Source organism: Pimephales promelas, chromosome 13 (genome assembly GCF_988280905.1).
Source record: "Pimephales promelas chromosome 13, fPimPro1.hap1.1, whole genome shotgun sequence".
In the NCBI taxonomy this organism is placed as follows: domain Eukaryota; kingdom Metazoa; phylum Chordata; class Actinopteri; order Cypriniformes; family Leuciscidae; genus Pimephales; species Pimephales promelas.
In genome coordinates this window covers 34,194,498-34,212,119 of record NC_142781.1, presented here as the reverse complement: position 1 = coordinate 34,212,119, position 17,622 = coordinate 34,194,498, and the positions used below count along the sequence as shown (strand labels likewise).

General features: G+C 36.8%; 1 protein-coding gene across 1 annotated transcript; it reads left to right on the top strand.

The window, feature by feature from the left end:
* Positions 1-204: 204 nt before the first annotated feature.
* On the top strand, positions 205-17,327 carry nfkbie (nuclear factor of kappa light polypeptide gene enhancer in B-cells inhibitor, epsilon). Its single transcript, XM_039690205.2, has 6 exons — positions 205-743; positions 4,833-4,935; positions 10,261-10,471; positions 14,286-14,374; positions 14,466-14,714; positions 16,867-17,327. The coding sequence occupies exons 1-6, from the start codon at positions 445-447 to the stop codon at positions 16,939-16,941; spliced, it is 1,026 nt and encodes a 341-aa protein (XP_039546139.2). The 5' UTR covers positions 205-444; the 3' UTR covers positions 16,942-17,327.
* The last annotated feature ends 295 nt before the right edge of the window (positions 17,328-17,622 follow it).

The window sequence follows — 17,622 nt, the reverse complement described above, 5'->3', positions numbered from 1 at the left end:
TGTCAGATCAAGTCACAGGTTGTTCAAGGAAGTTCTTGGCAGCCCAAAATACAGAACAGGTTTGTATTTGAGGGCTTTCAGGAGATTCCATGTGTGTTTGGATTGGATCGATAATGATATGGGTTTTTGCCACTCCCTGTGGGGAATTCCCACTGTAGACGGATTGAAAGCCGCATTGACTCCGCCTACAACACCGCTTCCTTCATCACATCACAGACACATGCATTTTCATGAACTTACAGAGTTTGTCTGGTGTTTAGCTCAACCTGAAACTTAACGTGAAAGAGCCATTGGAAAGTCAGGGAGTATCTGAGGAGGATAGCGGAGTTACCAGAGGTGGAATGAGAAACAAAAGCGAGTGTCTCTGGTGTCATAATGTCACGGTGATTTTACTTTGTTTCACCATTTCATTGCTTCATTGAAGATACGCATCGAAGCTCCGAAATGTCGCGAAGCGGCGGTGAGAAAGAACGCAAATTTGAATTGGACAATCGGATTGACTCCGGTATCGAATCGATATCCCTCTCCAGAGATTACGGGAGTTTGGACAGTTCTGATGAGAAGGATAAACTCGGCACAGAAGAGCGACTGGACTCTGCTTACGCTTCTTCGTCGTTAACAGTGGACAGTTTGGGGGATTTAATCGAGGAATGCAGCATTTCTAAATGTGAACGCACGACTGACTGTGAATACACTGAAGAGGAAGTGAATTTCCTAACCACTGTTACAGACGATGGAGACACGTACGTTTACATTTCATTGATACGTTTCTGAAAGTTCAAATGCGTGTTTTAATGTGTAAATATGGGGTAAAAATATTTGTGAGTTTAATTAAAGTGGTTTAGGGCAATAAGATCCCGATTAAAGGGTGTTGTTGACAACTTCGCGCGCCGCGGAGTAATACACGTCCGATAAAACATCGTTTTTACTGAACGGATTCTCATTCTACGTAGTACTTTTAGGTGTATACTTGCAGATTTTTATTTATGTGGCATCTTTCCCTGTCATGCAGGACATACGCAAATATCTCGACTCTAATAGTCATGCTTACCATGAATAATTTTGAGACTAAAGTCATTAAAAGTTGCATTTTCAGTTGTATTTGGGAAAACCACTTGAAACGTGTGATTCTAATCGGGTTTCAGTCGTGCTTATAATCTATCTAATCTATAAAATCTAATCACTGCAGCCCCTAAATGTCGATTTTTACATTGCATCGTTCTGTTATGGCAGTGACTATTTTTTCTAGCGGAAGAATTGTGGTAAATGGATTTTTAACTAAAAAAAAGTGTACTTTTTTATAAGATGCTCTCATTTTATATAAGCAGTAATGCTCGTGATTTATAATCAATCTCAAAGTGATTACAGAATATAGACCTATTTGTGCTTAATTTAAATCCTGCAGTATTGACCAATCAGTATCCAAGGCTGGAACTCATTTATTATGTGTTTATCTTTATATTATTGCTCCATTTTCAGATTAAAGTGCAAGGCTGGTGGATAGATAGATATGGCATGGAGGTGAATAGAGTTCAGAAAGTGTGCAGCATGTTTCTTTAAACCTTTACAAACATTTAATGGCCTGGATTTAATTCAAGGGCAAGGCATTCACTCATCATTTACCAAATGCTATGATCATACAGAGAGTGAATAGGAAGTCATTATTAATCTGGCACTCAGTGTAAAACGTTTATTGAGGATGAAAGTTTGAAGTCCGTGTTGTTGAGCTCTCGTTATTAAAGCCCATGTAACGGTAAATCAAGATTATGTTTGAATAACATTGCCTTTCATTCCTTTTGCAGTACAAGAGCAATCAAAGCTTGTTTTTTACGGTCAGAAACTGTAAAAATGTTGGTGAACATGAAACTAACACACATTTTTAAAGCTGATTCATTTTAACGCCTGCTTTAGTGTGCTGAGTGACACATTCTCATGATGTGACAGATGAAATTTTGTAGTTTTCAGTCAGTTAACAGACGTCTAGAAACTGGATCTGCTGTTTATGGCGCATGAGAAGAAAGCAGAAGTATGCAGTGGAATTCCCCTCGTCGGGCCAGAAAACACGCTATGATGGTGGCTTTTGGAAAGTGCAAAGCATTTGTTTTAAACCCATATTCATGTGCTTTTAATGCACTGTATATTTAAGAGCGCATGTCACGTAAACATGTTTATGCAAGCAGTGACCTTTACACCAGGCCGCGGTTCAACCGTAACATATATGAGCATAAACGTACGCAAACACTCACCACACAAGTGGGCAAGTACACAACGTAGTTAATGTCACCCTGCTTTCATTTCTTTCTCGGTTTTGAGTTTTGAAAGTGACAAACCAGGATGCTATTTCAAGAACATCTTGCATTGTGATGCATCTTGAATCATAGTGGGCTGCCATGGTTTACCTTTGGCCTGCTTTTGTTGCTGTTGCAAAGAAAAAAACTTTTCCCTGAGTGTCATCAAGAGTAAAGAACATGCTTCTAAATACCTAAAAGTAACGCCACGGGCCATGAAACACTCTTAAAGTCCCACTTTAGGGATTCACTTCCATCCTGTCAGTTTTATATTACAGACACAGCATCTTAATCCATATTATACACAGCTCAGAAACCTTTTAAATGTGTTGTTCACCCAAAAAATGAAGTGTTTTTTTTTTTTTTATCATACAATACACTCTCATTAATATTATACATTTACTGTTAAAAATAAAACTGTAATTTTTACAGTAAAAAAACCGGCAGCTGTGGTTGCCGGAACTTTACCGTCAAAAATACTGTAGCGCTGTTATTGGTTTTACAGACTTAACTTAAAATCACAGTAATAAACTGTATTTCATTTTCTGATATAATGCTAATTTACCAATCTATTGAAGAATTGAGATCTGTTTTGTACCATTGTAATACACTGACAATCAACTATGATCACAACAGTGATGAGTCACATGATCAATCTAAGCTCACTACAAGCAGTTTTCCATATAGAGAATTAATATTTATATACAGAAGCTGCATTTATTCAAACAAACATTAAACACCATCATGGAAACACACATGAAATTGAAAAACATGAAAAAAAATGCATTAGTTTAACAACATTAAATGTAACATAAAATCCTAATGTACAAAAACAAGAAAACTATGAAGAAACAGTTATTTCAACAAAAATACATCAAATGTGAAGTGTCACGCAGGGAATTGTGGGAATGTCAATTTACGTTTTTTCACTGTAAATTATACAATGAGTTGTTCTTTTTCACTTTCAAAAACTGTAAATTTAACGGTATTTTACAGTAAAATTACATTAAATGTACCGTTAGACCTATCACAGTTATTTACCGTATATAGTACGGAAAATTTCTGTTAACAAATTAACAGTTTTGCATTGTAGCCGTTAAAATCACGGTCTTTTACCGTTAAAATCACGATTATTTTTACAGTGTACCTTTTTTTCCCCTTAAAGCATATTTCTACCTCAGGCCCTGTTTACACGAGAACGCTCGTGAGTGAAAACATAAAAAATATTTCATCGGATGTGCCTTTCGTTCACACGGCAACGGCATTTTGGCGGCTTAAAAACGCAAAAAAGTGAAACCACCCTCCAGAGTGGAAATCTTAAAAACGCTCCACCGCCGCGTTCCCATGTAAAGGGTAAAAACGCTAAATTCTGCTTGACAGTGAAGGTTGTACGCAGGCGCGCGGACTTGGTGTCGTTGTGTGGCAGTGCTTCACATCGCCACCTAGCCGCCTGGAGTGCATACTACATTGAATTTCACACACTTTTGCGTCACCATATGCACGCGGATTTTCCACCCAAAACGCTCGTCTAAACGCAGAATAAAAAGTTCAGAATCGTTTCCGTGTAAACATAGCCTTAGAGTAGCATTATATACCTCAAGGCACTACTATGAAACCTTTAGGGGTAAACAAGGAAAGGTATAAATATGTCATTTTAAAGGTACTGCCTCAGTTTTACCTTTTTTTTGTTGTTGCATATTTTAATAATTATCCACTAAACCGCTACAGACTCTTTTTATGATTCTAATAATAATGCCTTTTTGGAGCACTATTCCCATTAAATGGGTACGAAAGCCATTGTAATAATCTCTCTTGAGGTGCAATACATTTGTGGGTAAACTAAACCTGTTCATTTCACATGCATCGAAAAACAATTTGAATCATGATCGTTTCACCACAATGGGATTGATGACACCGAGGTTGTTCTCACATTATTTACATGCTGAAACCACTTGCTTCTACCTGTTTCCTTCTGGCTTACTGTAAAAGGAAAGACTAGGTTATCGCATGCGGGGAAAGTAGATGAGAAATTACACACCTGTGAGGAAACAGAAGATGGGAAAAGAAGACAACGAGTGTGTATTAATGTACTGGCTCCTTGTGACTCAGATGCATGTGTTTTAAATACATGAAAAAGTCATATTTAAGTATTTTTGCATAAAAAAAAGTACATTTGGCGCAATGTGGTCTTACAAATTGTAATCTTCCTTTTGCTAGAGATGAAATGTTTTCACCTCTCTCATCTGTGTTTTAAATCGGCTGCGCTGTCTTTCTTGTAACTGCAAGATCCGAAAGGTTTAATCGGGCGACCTCTGATACCAATGCGTTTAATAATGCGCAAAAGTTCCAGTGTTGCGCAACCAACCGCCGTCAACGAGACACTTTATCGTGACATATTTCTCAGTATCTCTCGACCTATTTTTTTTTTCCATCACACGTTGTGAAATGTGCTGCTTTTAGACTGCGGTTTGCTTGATAGTTCCTTCCCTTTACCGTTGGCTCTGCTTCAGTTTTTCTAACCAGCAACTTGTTTTTTATTTCCAGGATCCTCCATTTGGCCATCATCCACGAAGAGCAATGCTTCGCACGTCAGCTGATAGATCTGTTTCCTCCAGAGCTGATGGATATTCAGAACAACTTGTATCAGGTATCACTTTAAGATCTGCACACACACGATTGCATAACAAGTTCACGAGTGATTTCCACAGAAATCCGTTCTGCTCGTGTTTCATGAATTGTCCCTGAAGGAACAGAAAAACTGTTGAATGCTGTAATAAGCTTGCTTATTTCTGTTTCCCCTTTGAGGGGAAACTCCCCGAGTGTGTATCAAAGGTGTTTATTACACTCGTTTGACAGCCTCGTTTTCAATTGTTATTTTGAAATTTGGGGTTTATTCAGTGACAACAGACGAGGGGCTTTCTGGACTAGAGAAACCCCCTGCTTATGATTGTTATAGTTCAAAATGAACTTTAGTTTGTATTTTGCTAGAGGTCAACAAATCGATTAATATTCACAGTCATGAAAACTTGGAAATATCAGTGAATTACCCTCTGATGCCATTTGAACCATTCAGGGTGTGATGTTACTTGTAAAATTACCTCAGGTTATTACTCACAAACTCGACATGGAAAGATTCGTAACTCATACATTACTGGACAATTTGTGGAAAGAAGTAAAAAGAAACAGGGGTTTTCAAATTCTTACCTTGTAAAATGGCCTGGAAAAACCATAAACATTATTAAAATCCCATTGGGATAACCAATGCTTCTAGTTTTGACTAAAATATTTAATCAGAAATCCATATTAGAAGGGCGGTGGCTATTTACATAAAGAGAAAACAGCGATGGATTCTATTATATATAAAATAGCAGTATTTTCTGTGCAATAAGTGTAAATAGTAGTTGGATTGTTGTTGTATGCAATAATAACATGTAAATGATTATTTATTCAAAATATTAAATGGATGGCGCCTCATTGGGACAATAAAGCCCCCCATACACCTAACCAATAAACACTTTATTGTTAACCCTAAAACCGTATTCTGGACAAATGTGGGCAAAATAATTTTGATTTATTTTTTAAAAATACTTCCCTTGATTTGAACGGTACAAGACATGGCTACTTTTCCTAAGTTTGCCTCCTGAACACACACATTTATTTTTATTTTTTTTTACTCTTTTGAGTTCTGCAATGTTAAGTGGGTGAACAAAAAAACTTGTATTTGGGTCAAAAATGGGCACCCATAGAAATTAATGGGAAAAACTGTAATTTAGAGCGTTCTAAAATAAGCCAAAATAAGACACCAGGTGACAGCAAAGTCACTTCATCTTTAGGTTTTAGCTCTAAGAACTTATTGGAATGATATTTTAATGTAGTTAAAAAAATTAAAACAAATAAAACATAAAAATAAGCATAATTTACGTAAGGGTTAATGCCCGACGAGGTGTCCATTGTCAGGTTTTAATGGACGACGGCGAGGCGTAAACCGGCCGACGCGCAGCCGAAGTCCATTAAAACCTGACAATGGACACCTCGGAGGGCATTAACCCGCTTATACCATGGTCACTTGCCAAATAAAACATTTTTAAACATTAGTTTATATTTTAATTAGGCTAAATCTAGTTTTTACAAATAATAACTTGCCTTGCCTACTGTTTATTTAGCAACCGGAGATATTTAGCCTATAGTCCGCTTAGCTCCCTTCAGGTTCACAAATGCATTTTTTTTTTTTTCATGAAACACAAAGGTAGGAATAGTTTTTTTTTTATTATTACACATAAAACAATTAATCAAACAACAATAAAAAAACAATTAGCTCTGAGCTCCAGCGATTTGCGCTTAACGTTATAGAGGGCAATAAATTAATCAGATCAAAGAGAGGGTCATTTGCCTCAGGCTCCTTAGGCTTGAAACGCTGTAACGTTCAGCCTTCTCCTGCCTTGGTTGTCTGGACAGCTGCGTAAAACTCCCGCAGGGTCTCATTCAGGGGTGCGTTTCCCGAAAGCATCGTTATCCAACTATGGTCGCAAGTTACGTCGTTACCAGCAGCGGTGTAATTTTCTCCGTTTTATTGACATTTTTTCTTTCTTCAGCAGCATACCAGTCGTCAAAGTTGCCATATTCTCCATAAATGTTAAAAGAAATAGCACGAAGTCGCTCATTGTTGTATTAGGCTATAATATCTAACGTTAGATGATAGAGCATGTGACTGCCTGTTGCTATGGTTACTCACAGCCGTTGTAGGCAGCGCATTTATTTATTAATTTCGAATGGTAAACAGGCAGTTTCACCAGAACTACTTTACTAAGTGTCCTCTATCACTTTTTAACGGACACCCTGCAGCCAATCAGAATCGAGTATTCACCCAGACCATGGTATAAATAGAAAATATGGTACTTTGTGAAGTAAATAAATTCAAGAATACCCCCAAAATAAAAAAAAACACCATAAATGGATAGACAAAACTTTATCGAAGACAGTGATATAACATTTATAATAAATAAAAATTAGGATCACACCTGAGTCCTCTGAGCCCACATTTGTCCACAATTACAGGATTAAGGGCTATAAAGTGAGGGCTATTTCCTCTTTTCCCGATCTGATATGTGACGGGAAAAGGGAGTCGAGCGAGTTCGGCAAAAGGCGACTGTTTGCGCATAGACACTGTATTAGAAATGAATGATGGAAATGCATTGGTCTGAAGGTGTGGGAACACTGGACTTTTTACGATCACAATCCTCTAGTTGTTTGGCTAGTTTTACATTACAATATGAAATAAATGGTTTACAGCTGCTTGTCATCAATGATTCACCAGTGCGTGTTATTCAGAAAAAGAAAGTTTGTTTAATCTTTCTTGAAACTTAAATAACTCACTCTGCCTAAAAAGAAACCCGATAAAAATCACACCCTGCGGCATGTCCGAAATGTGTCACGTTATTAAATTAAAATGAGTTACTAACACAGATGTGTTGACTTTGATGCTAGTTTAATGAAACGAGAGGATGGCAGATTTGGGTCAGAAGGATGTTTAATCACATTAGGGTGTGAAGTCTGAAGGAAACTGCACAAATCTGACAGTCAGCACTTTAAGCTGTGAGTAATACTGATGCTGCTTTGCTCTTACCAAAAGCCACGTCATCAGCAAACGCCAGCTAAAATCACATGTTTCCTTTTGACACAGTCCCAGATTGAGTAATCCTTTGCATTCCCTCATTTTTGGAATAAATTAATCTTATTGTCATTAAATCAAAAGGGGTTAATGCTCTAACCCACACAGTCAGGCACACTAATCAAGCTCTGAAAAACTGCGGTTTGTATCGATTCATTTGAGAGACACGGGGACGGTCCCCATGATAACCCGACATATTCAGTTGCATAAACTAACTTTTTTTTTTGTCTGTGAGTATGAATATGTTAGCCTTACTGTAATGTATAAGCTAGTGTGCTCCGAAACAATGACAGAAGATAAAAAGGATAAATGATTTTGATGACATCACTGCACTTCAGCTTCTCATCAGATCTTCTGTCCAATCAACTGCTCTCTAGAATCTGAAGCTCCGCCCCCTACATTATAAATAGACGCTGCGGCTGAAATCGGTCACTTTTTCAAACGTTTACTGTTTTGTACATGGCACATAGTGCACTATATAGGGGATCGGGAACGATTCAGTGTAAATATGCTTTCCATGAAGTCCGGTTTCACGTTAAGTGTCATGAGAACCACGATACACGGAGCGGATCATGTGATCGAGTCACGCAGACCAGATAGTCTAGTAGCCAGCCCATTGAGCCCCAGTGTGAACCCGGAAATGTTGAGTACACCAAAGTTTTATTGCAGAAATGTGAAGTCCCCAGCATACAGAAACTGCCGGATGCTACTTTGCATATGTTGAGCAAATTAGCATAATTAGCATTATTAGCTTAATCGTCCATTTTGACCAGATATTTTGCACTCTATGGCCAATTTCTACAATATGTGAGTCGTTTTAAAGGTTTTAGAGGATGGTGATTTCATTTCTGGCACTATCAGACCCAAAAATGGTAATTCGAAAACAAATTTGGATATATTTAGACACATTTTTATTAATTTCAGATTTTATTAATTAAAAAATTGTTAGTAAACACAATAATTTCACATTTCAGAAATCACAAGAGCTTACATTTCTTGAGGTCTGATTATTTTTTTATGAAATAAACTGTTGCAGCTAGCTGTTGTATTTGTAATAAGTATGTTGTAAAGCAAGGTAGCGTAGTCTAGTTTTAAAGTCGAAATTCACCTTGCAAATATTTTTATTTTTATAATTTAATTATTTTTATTATATTATTCTTCTTATATCGCCTTAATATTCGTAAATTACACTTCGTTGTCACACTCTGCAGGCACTTGTTGTAATGACTGTATGACTGTTGATCTTTCCTTGCTAGAAAATAAATAATTGTTAAAAACAATTGTTAAATTTTTGTCTTTTATTCAGTACTAGACAATTGTTTGCCACCACACATCTCATTTGGGTTTCTGAAAAAGCTACCCCATTAATATGTATCGTACAGTTGCATTATCCAAGTTATGTCAAATCCCCGCATTGCTTTTTCCTCCAGAAATGCATAACATTTAGCCTAACAAAGATTCATCGTTTATCCAAAAAGCAATTTGAATCTTTAAAAGTGTCAGGAGGGGATTCAGCCTCACTACACCCTGAAAACAACAATGCATAAGAGCACTCATGATTCTGAAATGTAAGATTTTGTTTACCATAAAAATAACCTAAAATTATGCCTGAAAGTAATAAAAATTGGCCTAAATAAATCAAAATGTGCAATAAAATTAGCTCTTTGAAATCTGAAAATGTCAGAAATGAAATCGGCATCCTCTAAAACCTTTAAAACCACTCAAAATATTGTAGAAATTGGCCATAGAGTGCAAAATATCTGGTCAAAATGGACGATTAAGCAAATAATGCAAATATTTGCAATGCAATATGAGCAAATATGAAAATTGCTCAACATATGCAAAGTAGCATCCGGCAGTTTCTGTACGCTGGGGACCCATACTTCACATTTCTGCAATAAAACTTTGGTGTACTCAACATTTCCAGGGTCACCTACAGTGGTTAGCTACTAGACTAAGAAAACGTATCAACGGCTTGAGATTAGGAGGAAACTGCGGCTTTAATGAGTTTTGTGATGCAAACAAAACGCTATTGGCTATTTTAAAAAAGGGGAGGAGCTGCTCTGTCCCGCCCTGTCTTCCCGGTTCACTGGAAATTGCATCAACACACTGAATAATACTGCATGTTTCAAGGCACTTCAGTCAGCCTTTAATGACTTTTGGTGTTATCGTCCAGTATCAAACCCATCAGTTGTATTTTTCTCATCAAACTGCCTTTGTTTTTGTTGTCAAACGAGTGATTAGCCATGACAATCCTACATAACACAGCGTTGTCGGATGCTGACTCTATTCTGACGTCCATAGACGCCGTTGCACCTGGCCACATACCTGAACCAGCCCAAGATAGTGAAGGGTCTGCTGGAAAAGAGGGTCTCGCTGGAGCTCCAGGACCAGGAGGGAAACACCGCTCTCCATGTGGCGTGTGAGCACGGATTCCTGGATTGTGCCAATGAGCTGGTCCACCACGCCTCCCCCAGCAAACTCACCAACGTGCTGGAAACACAGAACTGGAGAGGTAAGGGACTGTTTGGTGGGAGGAGTGGGAATCCGACCCCCCCCCCCCCCCCCCATTAATTAATCCGTTTATAAAAAAATTAGGGGTGTATCGGTTCGCAAAATTCACAGTTTGGTTCGATACTTGGATCTCTAGTCACAGAACAAATAATTAAGTTTGATTTATTTTGTGGAAGATGATAGAACATGACTCCATTTCCCAGAATTACTTTAGTCAATCTTTATGGGGAAAAAAACTATTTGGCTATATATATATATATATATATATATATATATATATATATTAGAACAAAATGTATGCAGAGTTGTAGAGTGACTAGTTACGTGTAATGAAATGATGTTATTAACCCTCTGATGGTCCTCGGTCACTTCTGATTTTCTGTTTTGAATTATTAAAAATCACAGCTTCATCGGTAGGTTATGATACTTGGTGACTTTTTTGGCATTAGATATGTGAACACAAAAAAATTGAGTTCATGATCCGAGCATGCTAAGTGGTCGTAAAAAAATTTGTCACGATTTTGGTCTTTGGTCAAAAATGACCCCCATAGGAAATGAATGGGAAATTGACAAAAATTCACATTTTTTTTTTTTTTACTATTTTTTTTTAATAAGAAATAGTTTTTGAGATTGTTTCAATTATATATTGAAACAATATAACAATATATAAACAATTATAGCTTTTTCTCTATACTGTAACCAGATGGTGCTAATTTTCTTCAAAAAATATTAAACAAAAATACTGCATTACAATTTTTATTTTAAAAATAATATATATATATATAAAAAAAATACATATATTTCCATTGGAAGAAATAGACCATAAATATTGCATAAATATTAATAAATTCAATCAAATTGTCTCAAAATACTAAATTAAAAAGAATAAATATTATAGAACAAAAATAAATTGCATTGGTTTTACTGGGATGGAATAAGTTTCATTTTTAGGCGTCCGGTCACTTCTGACTCATAAAGGAAGACCATCAGAGGGTTAAATTACAAAATGAGTGTAATTGTATTTAGTTGTATTACTGAGGTAATTAAATGTGTCATTCAATTAGTTACTAAGTAATCCAAACCACAGCTATAATGGGTTACTACTTGTATAACTAAGCAATTACATTTCCAAAGTAACCTTCCTAACACTGAATGTATGTGAGATTCAACACATTCTTTCTGTCGTGGGACTGTGTGGAATTTCTTTGAAATGCCATGAATTTAATTCCACTTCCTGTCATTCCAATTGAAACTCAACTTCCTGTGGCTTCAATTCAAATTCCAATTCATGAATTCAATTGAATGGAGGCCAATTCTGAATTGCATCCCCTATTTGTTCGTCTTTATACTTGTTCTTGATTTTAACACGCTTATGCCACTATGCAACATGCTCAAAAGCATCCAGAACACCCTAGCATCATAACATGAGGGTTTTTAGTGAACAGAAACGTTTTTAGTCGTGCCAGCTGAGGAAGTTGGCATTAAAAAGCCCTGGAGATTTTAATGGACTTCCAGTGTCAGGGTTTCATTACGTTGTCATCATCATCATTCAGTTTTCTCTGTGTCAGAGGAGCAGTTTCTACATTAGTTCCCTAAAAGAAAAGTGAACTTTTCTGCTCAAAATATGTTTGATACTTGTTCTCTATGTCTAAATGTCCACTCCTCACAAGTCTAACTTACATTTTACAATGCAGGGACTGTAACTAGAGATATGCTAGTTATAAATACAGTAATCATTACTTTATTTAGGCAGAAAAAGCTCATTGTGGTTTCCAAGCTCATTAATGTTAACGTTAGCGGTCTTCCACTGATGATAGTGGCATTAGCTAGCTTTGTGGTTAGCTAGTCTACGATGATAGCAATAGATAACGTCATACTGCAAATTGTAAAACATACATTTTCAATATAACAGGCCAAGGAGAGATGATTTCGTCCGTTTTTATTTTATTTTTGAAATATTAATTTATCGGCCATTATAACTGCCGATACCGCTATTTTGGAAAATGCCTAATATCGGCCGATATATCGGTCTGGCTCTAATAGTGACGATATGTATTGCGTATAATTCACTCAAAATGAAATAAATTCTGTGTGAGAAATTTAGTGTCAGTGCTACATTGTATTTGATTAGACTATACATGAATATTAATGCAATGGGGGAATATTTGTGTCCCGATAATGTCCCGTAAAAAATGCTACATTATTTGAAATATATCTAGTCAGGGAAAGAGTGCAAGAATATTTGTCTAAAATAAATCTGTATTTTCAGCTTCAAGAACATGAATTGTCTGCGCTTTGGGTTTCCAGCACAAAGTCCAAGACTGTTCATTTACACACACAATGTCATTTATTTTTATTTATTTTATTTCAGGTTTATTTAACAGGGACAATGCACACTAATGATACATGATTAAATGTACAGTGTGCCAGAATTTGCCAATAGGCTATTTTACATCTGCTGTCCCTGGACAGATCTTAAAGGATTAGTTCACTTTTGAAAAAGCTTTTGCTGATAATTTACTCACCCCCTTGTCATCCAAGATGTCCATGTCTTTCTTTCCTCAGTCGAAAAGAAATTAAGGTTTTTGATGAAAACATTCCAGGATTTTCTCCATATAATGGTCTTCAATGGGAACCGGATGGTTCAGGTCCAAAATACAGTTAATAACAGTTTCAGATGCAGCTTCAAATGTCTTTAAACGACACCAGACGATGAATAAGGGTCTTATCATGCGAAACGAGCGCTTATTTCAAAACTTATTCCAAAAATGTAACTTTTCTAAGGACAAATGCTAGCCTTGCTCTATTCTCTGAGGCGCGTTTGTAACGTCACGTAATACGTAATTACGTTCAAAAGGTCACGGGCGACGTAGCCGAAAGTACAGAGTCAGTGTTTACAAGTTGAACGCATAGGTTGAACGTGCAAACTAACTCAAACGCCGTTTACAAAAAAAGGAATTAAAAGGAAAAACAACGATGTCGGACGATTTTGATTCTGCACTTCCGGCTACGTCGCCCGTGACCTTTTGAACGTAATTACGTATTACGTGACGTTACAAACGCGCCTCAGAGAATAGAGCAAGGCTAGCATTTGTCCTTAGAAAAGTTACATTTTTGGAATAAGTTTTGAAATAAGCGCTCGTTTCACATGATAAGACCCTTATTCATCGTCTGGTGTCGTTTAAAGACATTTGAAGCTGCATCTGAAACTGTTATTAACCGTCTTTTGGACCTTGAACCATCCGGTTCCCATTGAAGACCATTATATGGAGAAAAATCCTGGAATGTTTTCATCTAAAACCTTAATTTCTTTTCGACTGAAGAAAGAAAGACATGGACATCTTGGATGACATGGGGGTGAGTAAATTATCAGCAAAAGTTTTTTCAAAAGTGAACTAATCCTTTAATGTCACACCTAAAAAAAACAGAAACATAAAAACAATATAGCTAGGACAATAACTAACGACAAAGGTTTCCCCTATCTAAACACGAGAGAAAACAATAAGCCAGCTAATATCAAATTTAGCATTTTGATCAACGGTAATTTTTTGTTTTAGAGGTAATCTTTTAGCATACGTCTTGGAATATCATATTGTGAGCTCAGAATCGTTACGTGAGGGCATCGTTACACCCCTAATGAACTAATTAAATATATACATTGAATGTAATGCAAGTTGCTTTGCATAAAAGCATCTGTCAAATGCATAAATGTAAAATGTACTCGGGTGGTGATGGCGCAGTGAATAAAAGCATCAGCTAAATGAATAAATGTGTACTCTATTAAGCAAGGCATAAAATATCGTGGTTTATTGCAGGTCTGGCATGTCTCCATGTGGCCACCGTACACAAGCACCATCGCCTCATGCGGCTGTTGATGAAGAACGGTGTGGATCTGAACATTCAGGTGAGCGGCTCAACCGGATCTGTTGTCTTGCTGAACTCCTTCAGCCTCCAGATCAAACATCCACGTGTTTCCTCATTCTTGTGTGGTCCAGGAGGGAACGAGCGGGAAGACGGCGCTGCATGTGGCGGTGGAGCTCCACGATGTGCCAGCCGTGACCCTGCTTCTGAACAGAGGGGCGAACGTCGACGCCGTCATGTTCAACGGCTGCACCGCTCTGCATCTGGCCGTGGGTCGACAGGACGCCGCCATCGCCAACCTCCTGTGCCAGGCCGGAGCCGACAAGATGATCCGAAACATGGAGGACGAAACAGCCCTGGATCTAGCAGACGGCAACGACGATGTAAGTGGATACATGTTATCTTAGTGTCCAGCTAACTGTGCTAAAGACTGAACCGACCCTGAATCAGTGCGGTTCAAGTTCAGTTTTTTATTTCTGTGTCATTGCAAACATTTGGCCCATCCCACATGGGATTACAAGACACCACAAACTTATTTTACAAACATCTTCTGGTCGCATATACAAATAATTCGAAGAAATACATGAATACTAATATATACGTAAACACACACACACACATATATATATATATATATATATGAAGAGTTCAGATGCAAAAGCCTCTAAATGCCATTTGAAATTTTCTTCTTTAATGTTGATTTTTATCAAACTTGTATATTTAAGGTCAGTAATTTCACTTAAATAACAATTAATAGGTAATTATCATTGCCATTTAAGTGAAATTACTGACCTTAAATATACAAGCTTGATAAAAATCATCATTAAAGAAGAAAATTTCAAATGGCACTTAGAGGCTTTTGCATCTGAACTCTTCATATATATATATATGTGTGCGTATATATGTATATATGTGTATACAGTATATATATGTGTGTATATATGTGTATGTCTGTATATACATACATGCATATATATATAATATATATATATATATACACACTCACACGCAAATCCTCATCTACAAATGATCTCGATAAAGAGCTTTTCAACTGAAACTATTAAGAATCTTTTTTGTGAACTGAAATAAAGCTGAAATACAATAAATATTAGATGAAACGCATAAACGGAAAAAAAAACGTCAACGCAAATTGAAATAAAATAATAAGTTAAGTGGAATAATATAAAACAAATGTACATGGCTAAATTTTAGACACAAATTTAAATGAAAACGGGAATATACTTCATAGCAACATGCTTAAAACAACTCAAAAATGAAATGTTTAAGTACTAAAATTACTGAAACAAACTTAAAGCAAAAAATAATTCAAATGACCAAAGCACATACAATTGAACTGAAAATATAATAAAATAAATACTATAATGTCATTTTATTCAATCCATGCATTTGGTCTTAAAGCCTAATTTAAATACCGCCAAAATCCCTCGCTGCTCTTGACTGAATAACTCGAGTAGTTTAAATAAGGTTTAATGTATATTTAATTCATACGCTGAAGACTACAGTATGCAGTGTTTCAAAGTTTAACTCTGGATTGTTTAATGCAATACTGTGTTTTAAATTATGCAAGTCCATAGGCTTGTTTCAGTCTGGATATTCTCAATGGTACAGATCGTTGTTGTTATAAAATTGTGATCTGAATTTCGGGAGGAGTGCCCAGCCCTATTTACTTGAGATAAAGTTTAAAGGAGTAGTTTACTTTTATAAAAGCTTTTGCTGATAATTTACTCACCCCCATGTCATCCAAGATGTCCATGTCTTTCTTTCTTCAGTCGAAAAGAAATTAAGGTTTTTGATGAAAACATTCCAGGATTTTTCTCCATATAATGGACTTCAATGGGGACCAAACGGTTCAAGGTCCAAATGAGAGTTTCAGTGCAGCTTTAAAGGGCTTTAAACGACACCAGACGATGAATAAGGGTCTTATCAAGCGAAACGATCGTTGAATCAACCAAAAGACTCGTTCATTTTGATGAACGAGTTCGAACAGGAGAGTCACAAACGCGCATCTCAGAACAGAGCAAGGCGAGCATTTGAGCTTAAAAAACGTAAACTTTTTATTTATTTATTAAATGAGCGATCGTTTCGCTTGATAAGACCCTTATTCATCGTCTGGAATCGTTTAAAGCCCTTTGAAGCTGCACTGAAACTCTCGTTTGGACCTTGAACCGTTTGGACCCCATTGAAGTCCATTATATGGAGAAAATCCTGGAATGTTTTCATCAAAAACCTTAATTTCTTTTCAACCGAAGAAAGAAAGACGTGGACATCTTGGATGGCATGGGGGTGAGGAAATTATCAGCAAATGTTTTTTTTAAAGTGAACTACTCCTTTAATATGTATGCATGTGTGGCGTGAGGATACCGAAATCTAGTCAATTGACCCTACGTATGTTCTTAACACATTATTGGGCATCATTTATCGTCAACGCACTTTTTATAATCCATTCCATTTCTCTGTGCGCTTTACATCAGAAATAGGATGGTGTGGTCACAGTTTCTCCTTTTTGTTTTGCAGATATTGGCCTTGTTCCCCTTCGATGACATTCAGATCATGGGCAGGACTGTAACGAACTTGAGGACATGTAACTAAACATGAGGGACGGCATGTTCTTTAAAAAAAAAAAAAATACAAACAAAAAAAACTCTGAAGTTGCAGGATCACCGCAACGGTTTCTGTCCTGTGATGATCGTGCTGGTTGATTTGTTGAGCGGGAACAGCGTCCGCCCATTCGTGCAGAATTATTCGCTGCCGCTTCATCCCACGGAGTTCGGTCGGGACGTGCGCACACAACTCGTGTTATATGTGGTCTGTTGAACATGTTCAGCAGCACAAATGCATTCTGATCTCTGATTAGCAATATTGATGTTTTTGTAGCAAAACTGTGCTGTTGTAAACCAGATGAGCGAAACACTGCTTTGCAAACTTGTTTTCCAAGAAACAGGTCATAGTGCCAATAAAAGTACTTTTAATATTTACGTGCAGCGTTTTCTTTCTACTAAACACAAGACCTTGTTTTAATGATTCGGGTACTAGGGGTGCATCCGATCACAAACTCGTGGTTTGGATCATATAATATTTCTTTTTTTTTTTTTTTTTTGTCACAGATCGGATCAACACGGATCTATTATAGACAAGTGAACAGTCAGCAGTATTATCAGGTATAGAAATGTTATTTAGTTTTCACTGTATAAATTAAATTGTATGTTAAAGCAATTTTTATTAGCAGGTATTTATAGGCTGCTGTCACTTTAAGACCTGACGCACGGATCC

Coding starts and splice junctions, on each gene's coding strand:
- nfkbie (XM_039690205.2), top strand. CDS start 445: ATGTCGCGAAGCGGCGGTGAGAAAGAACGCAAATTTGAATTGGACAAT. Junction 10,472..14,285: donor GGAAACACAGAACTGGAGAG/GTAAGGGACTGT, acceptor GGTTTATTGCAG/GTCTGGCATGTCTCCATGTG. Junction 14,715..16,866: donor TAGCAGACGGCAACGACGAT/GTAAGTGGATAC, acceptor TTTGTTTTGCAG/ATATTGGCCTTGTTCCCCTT.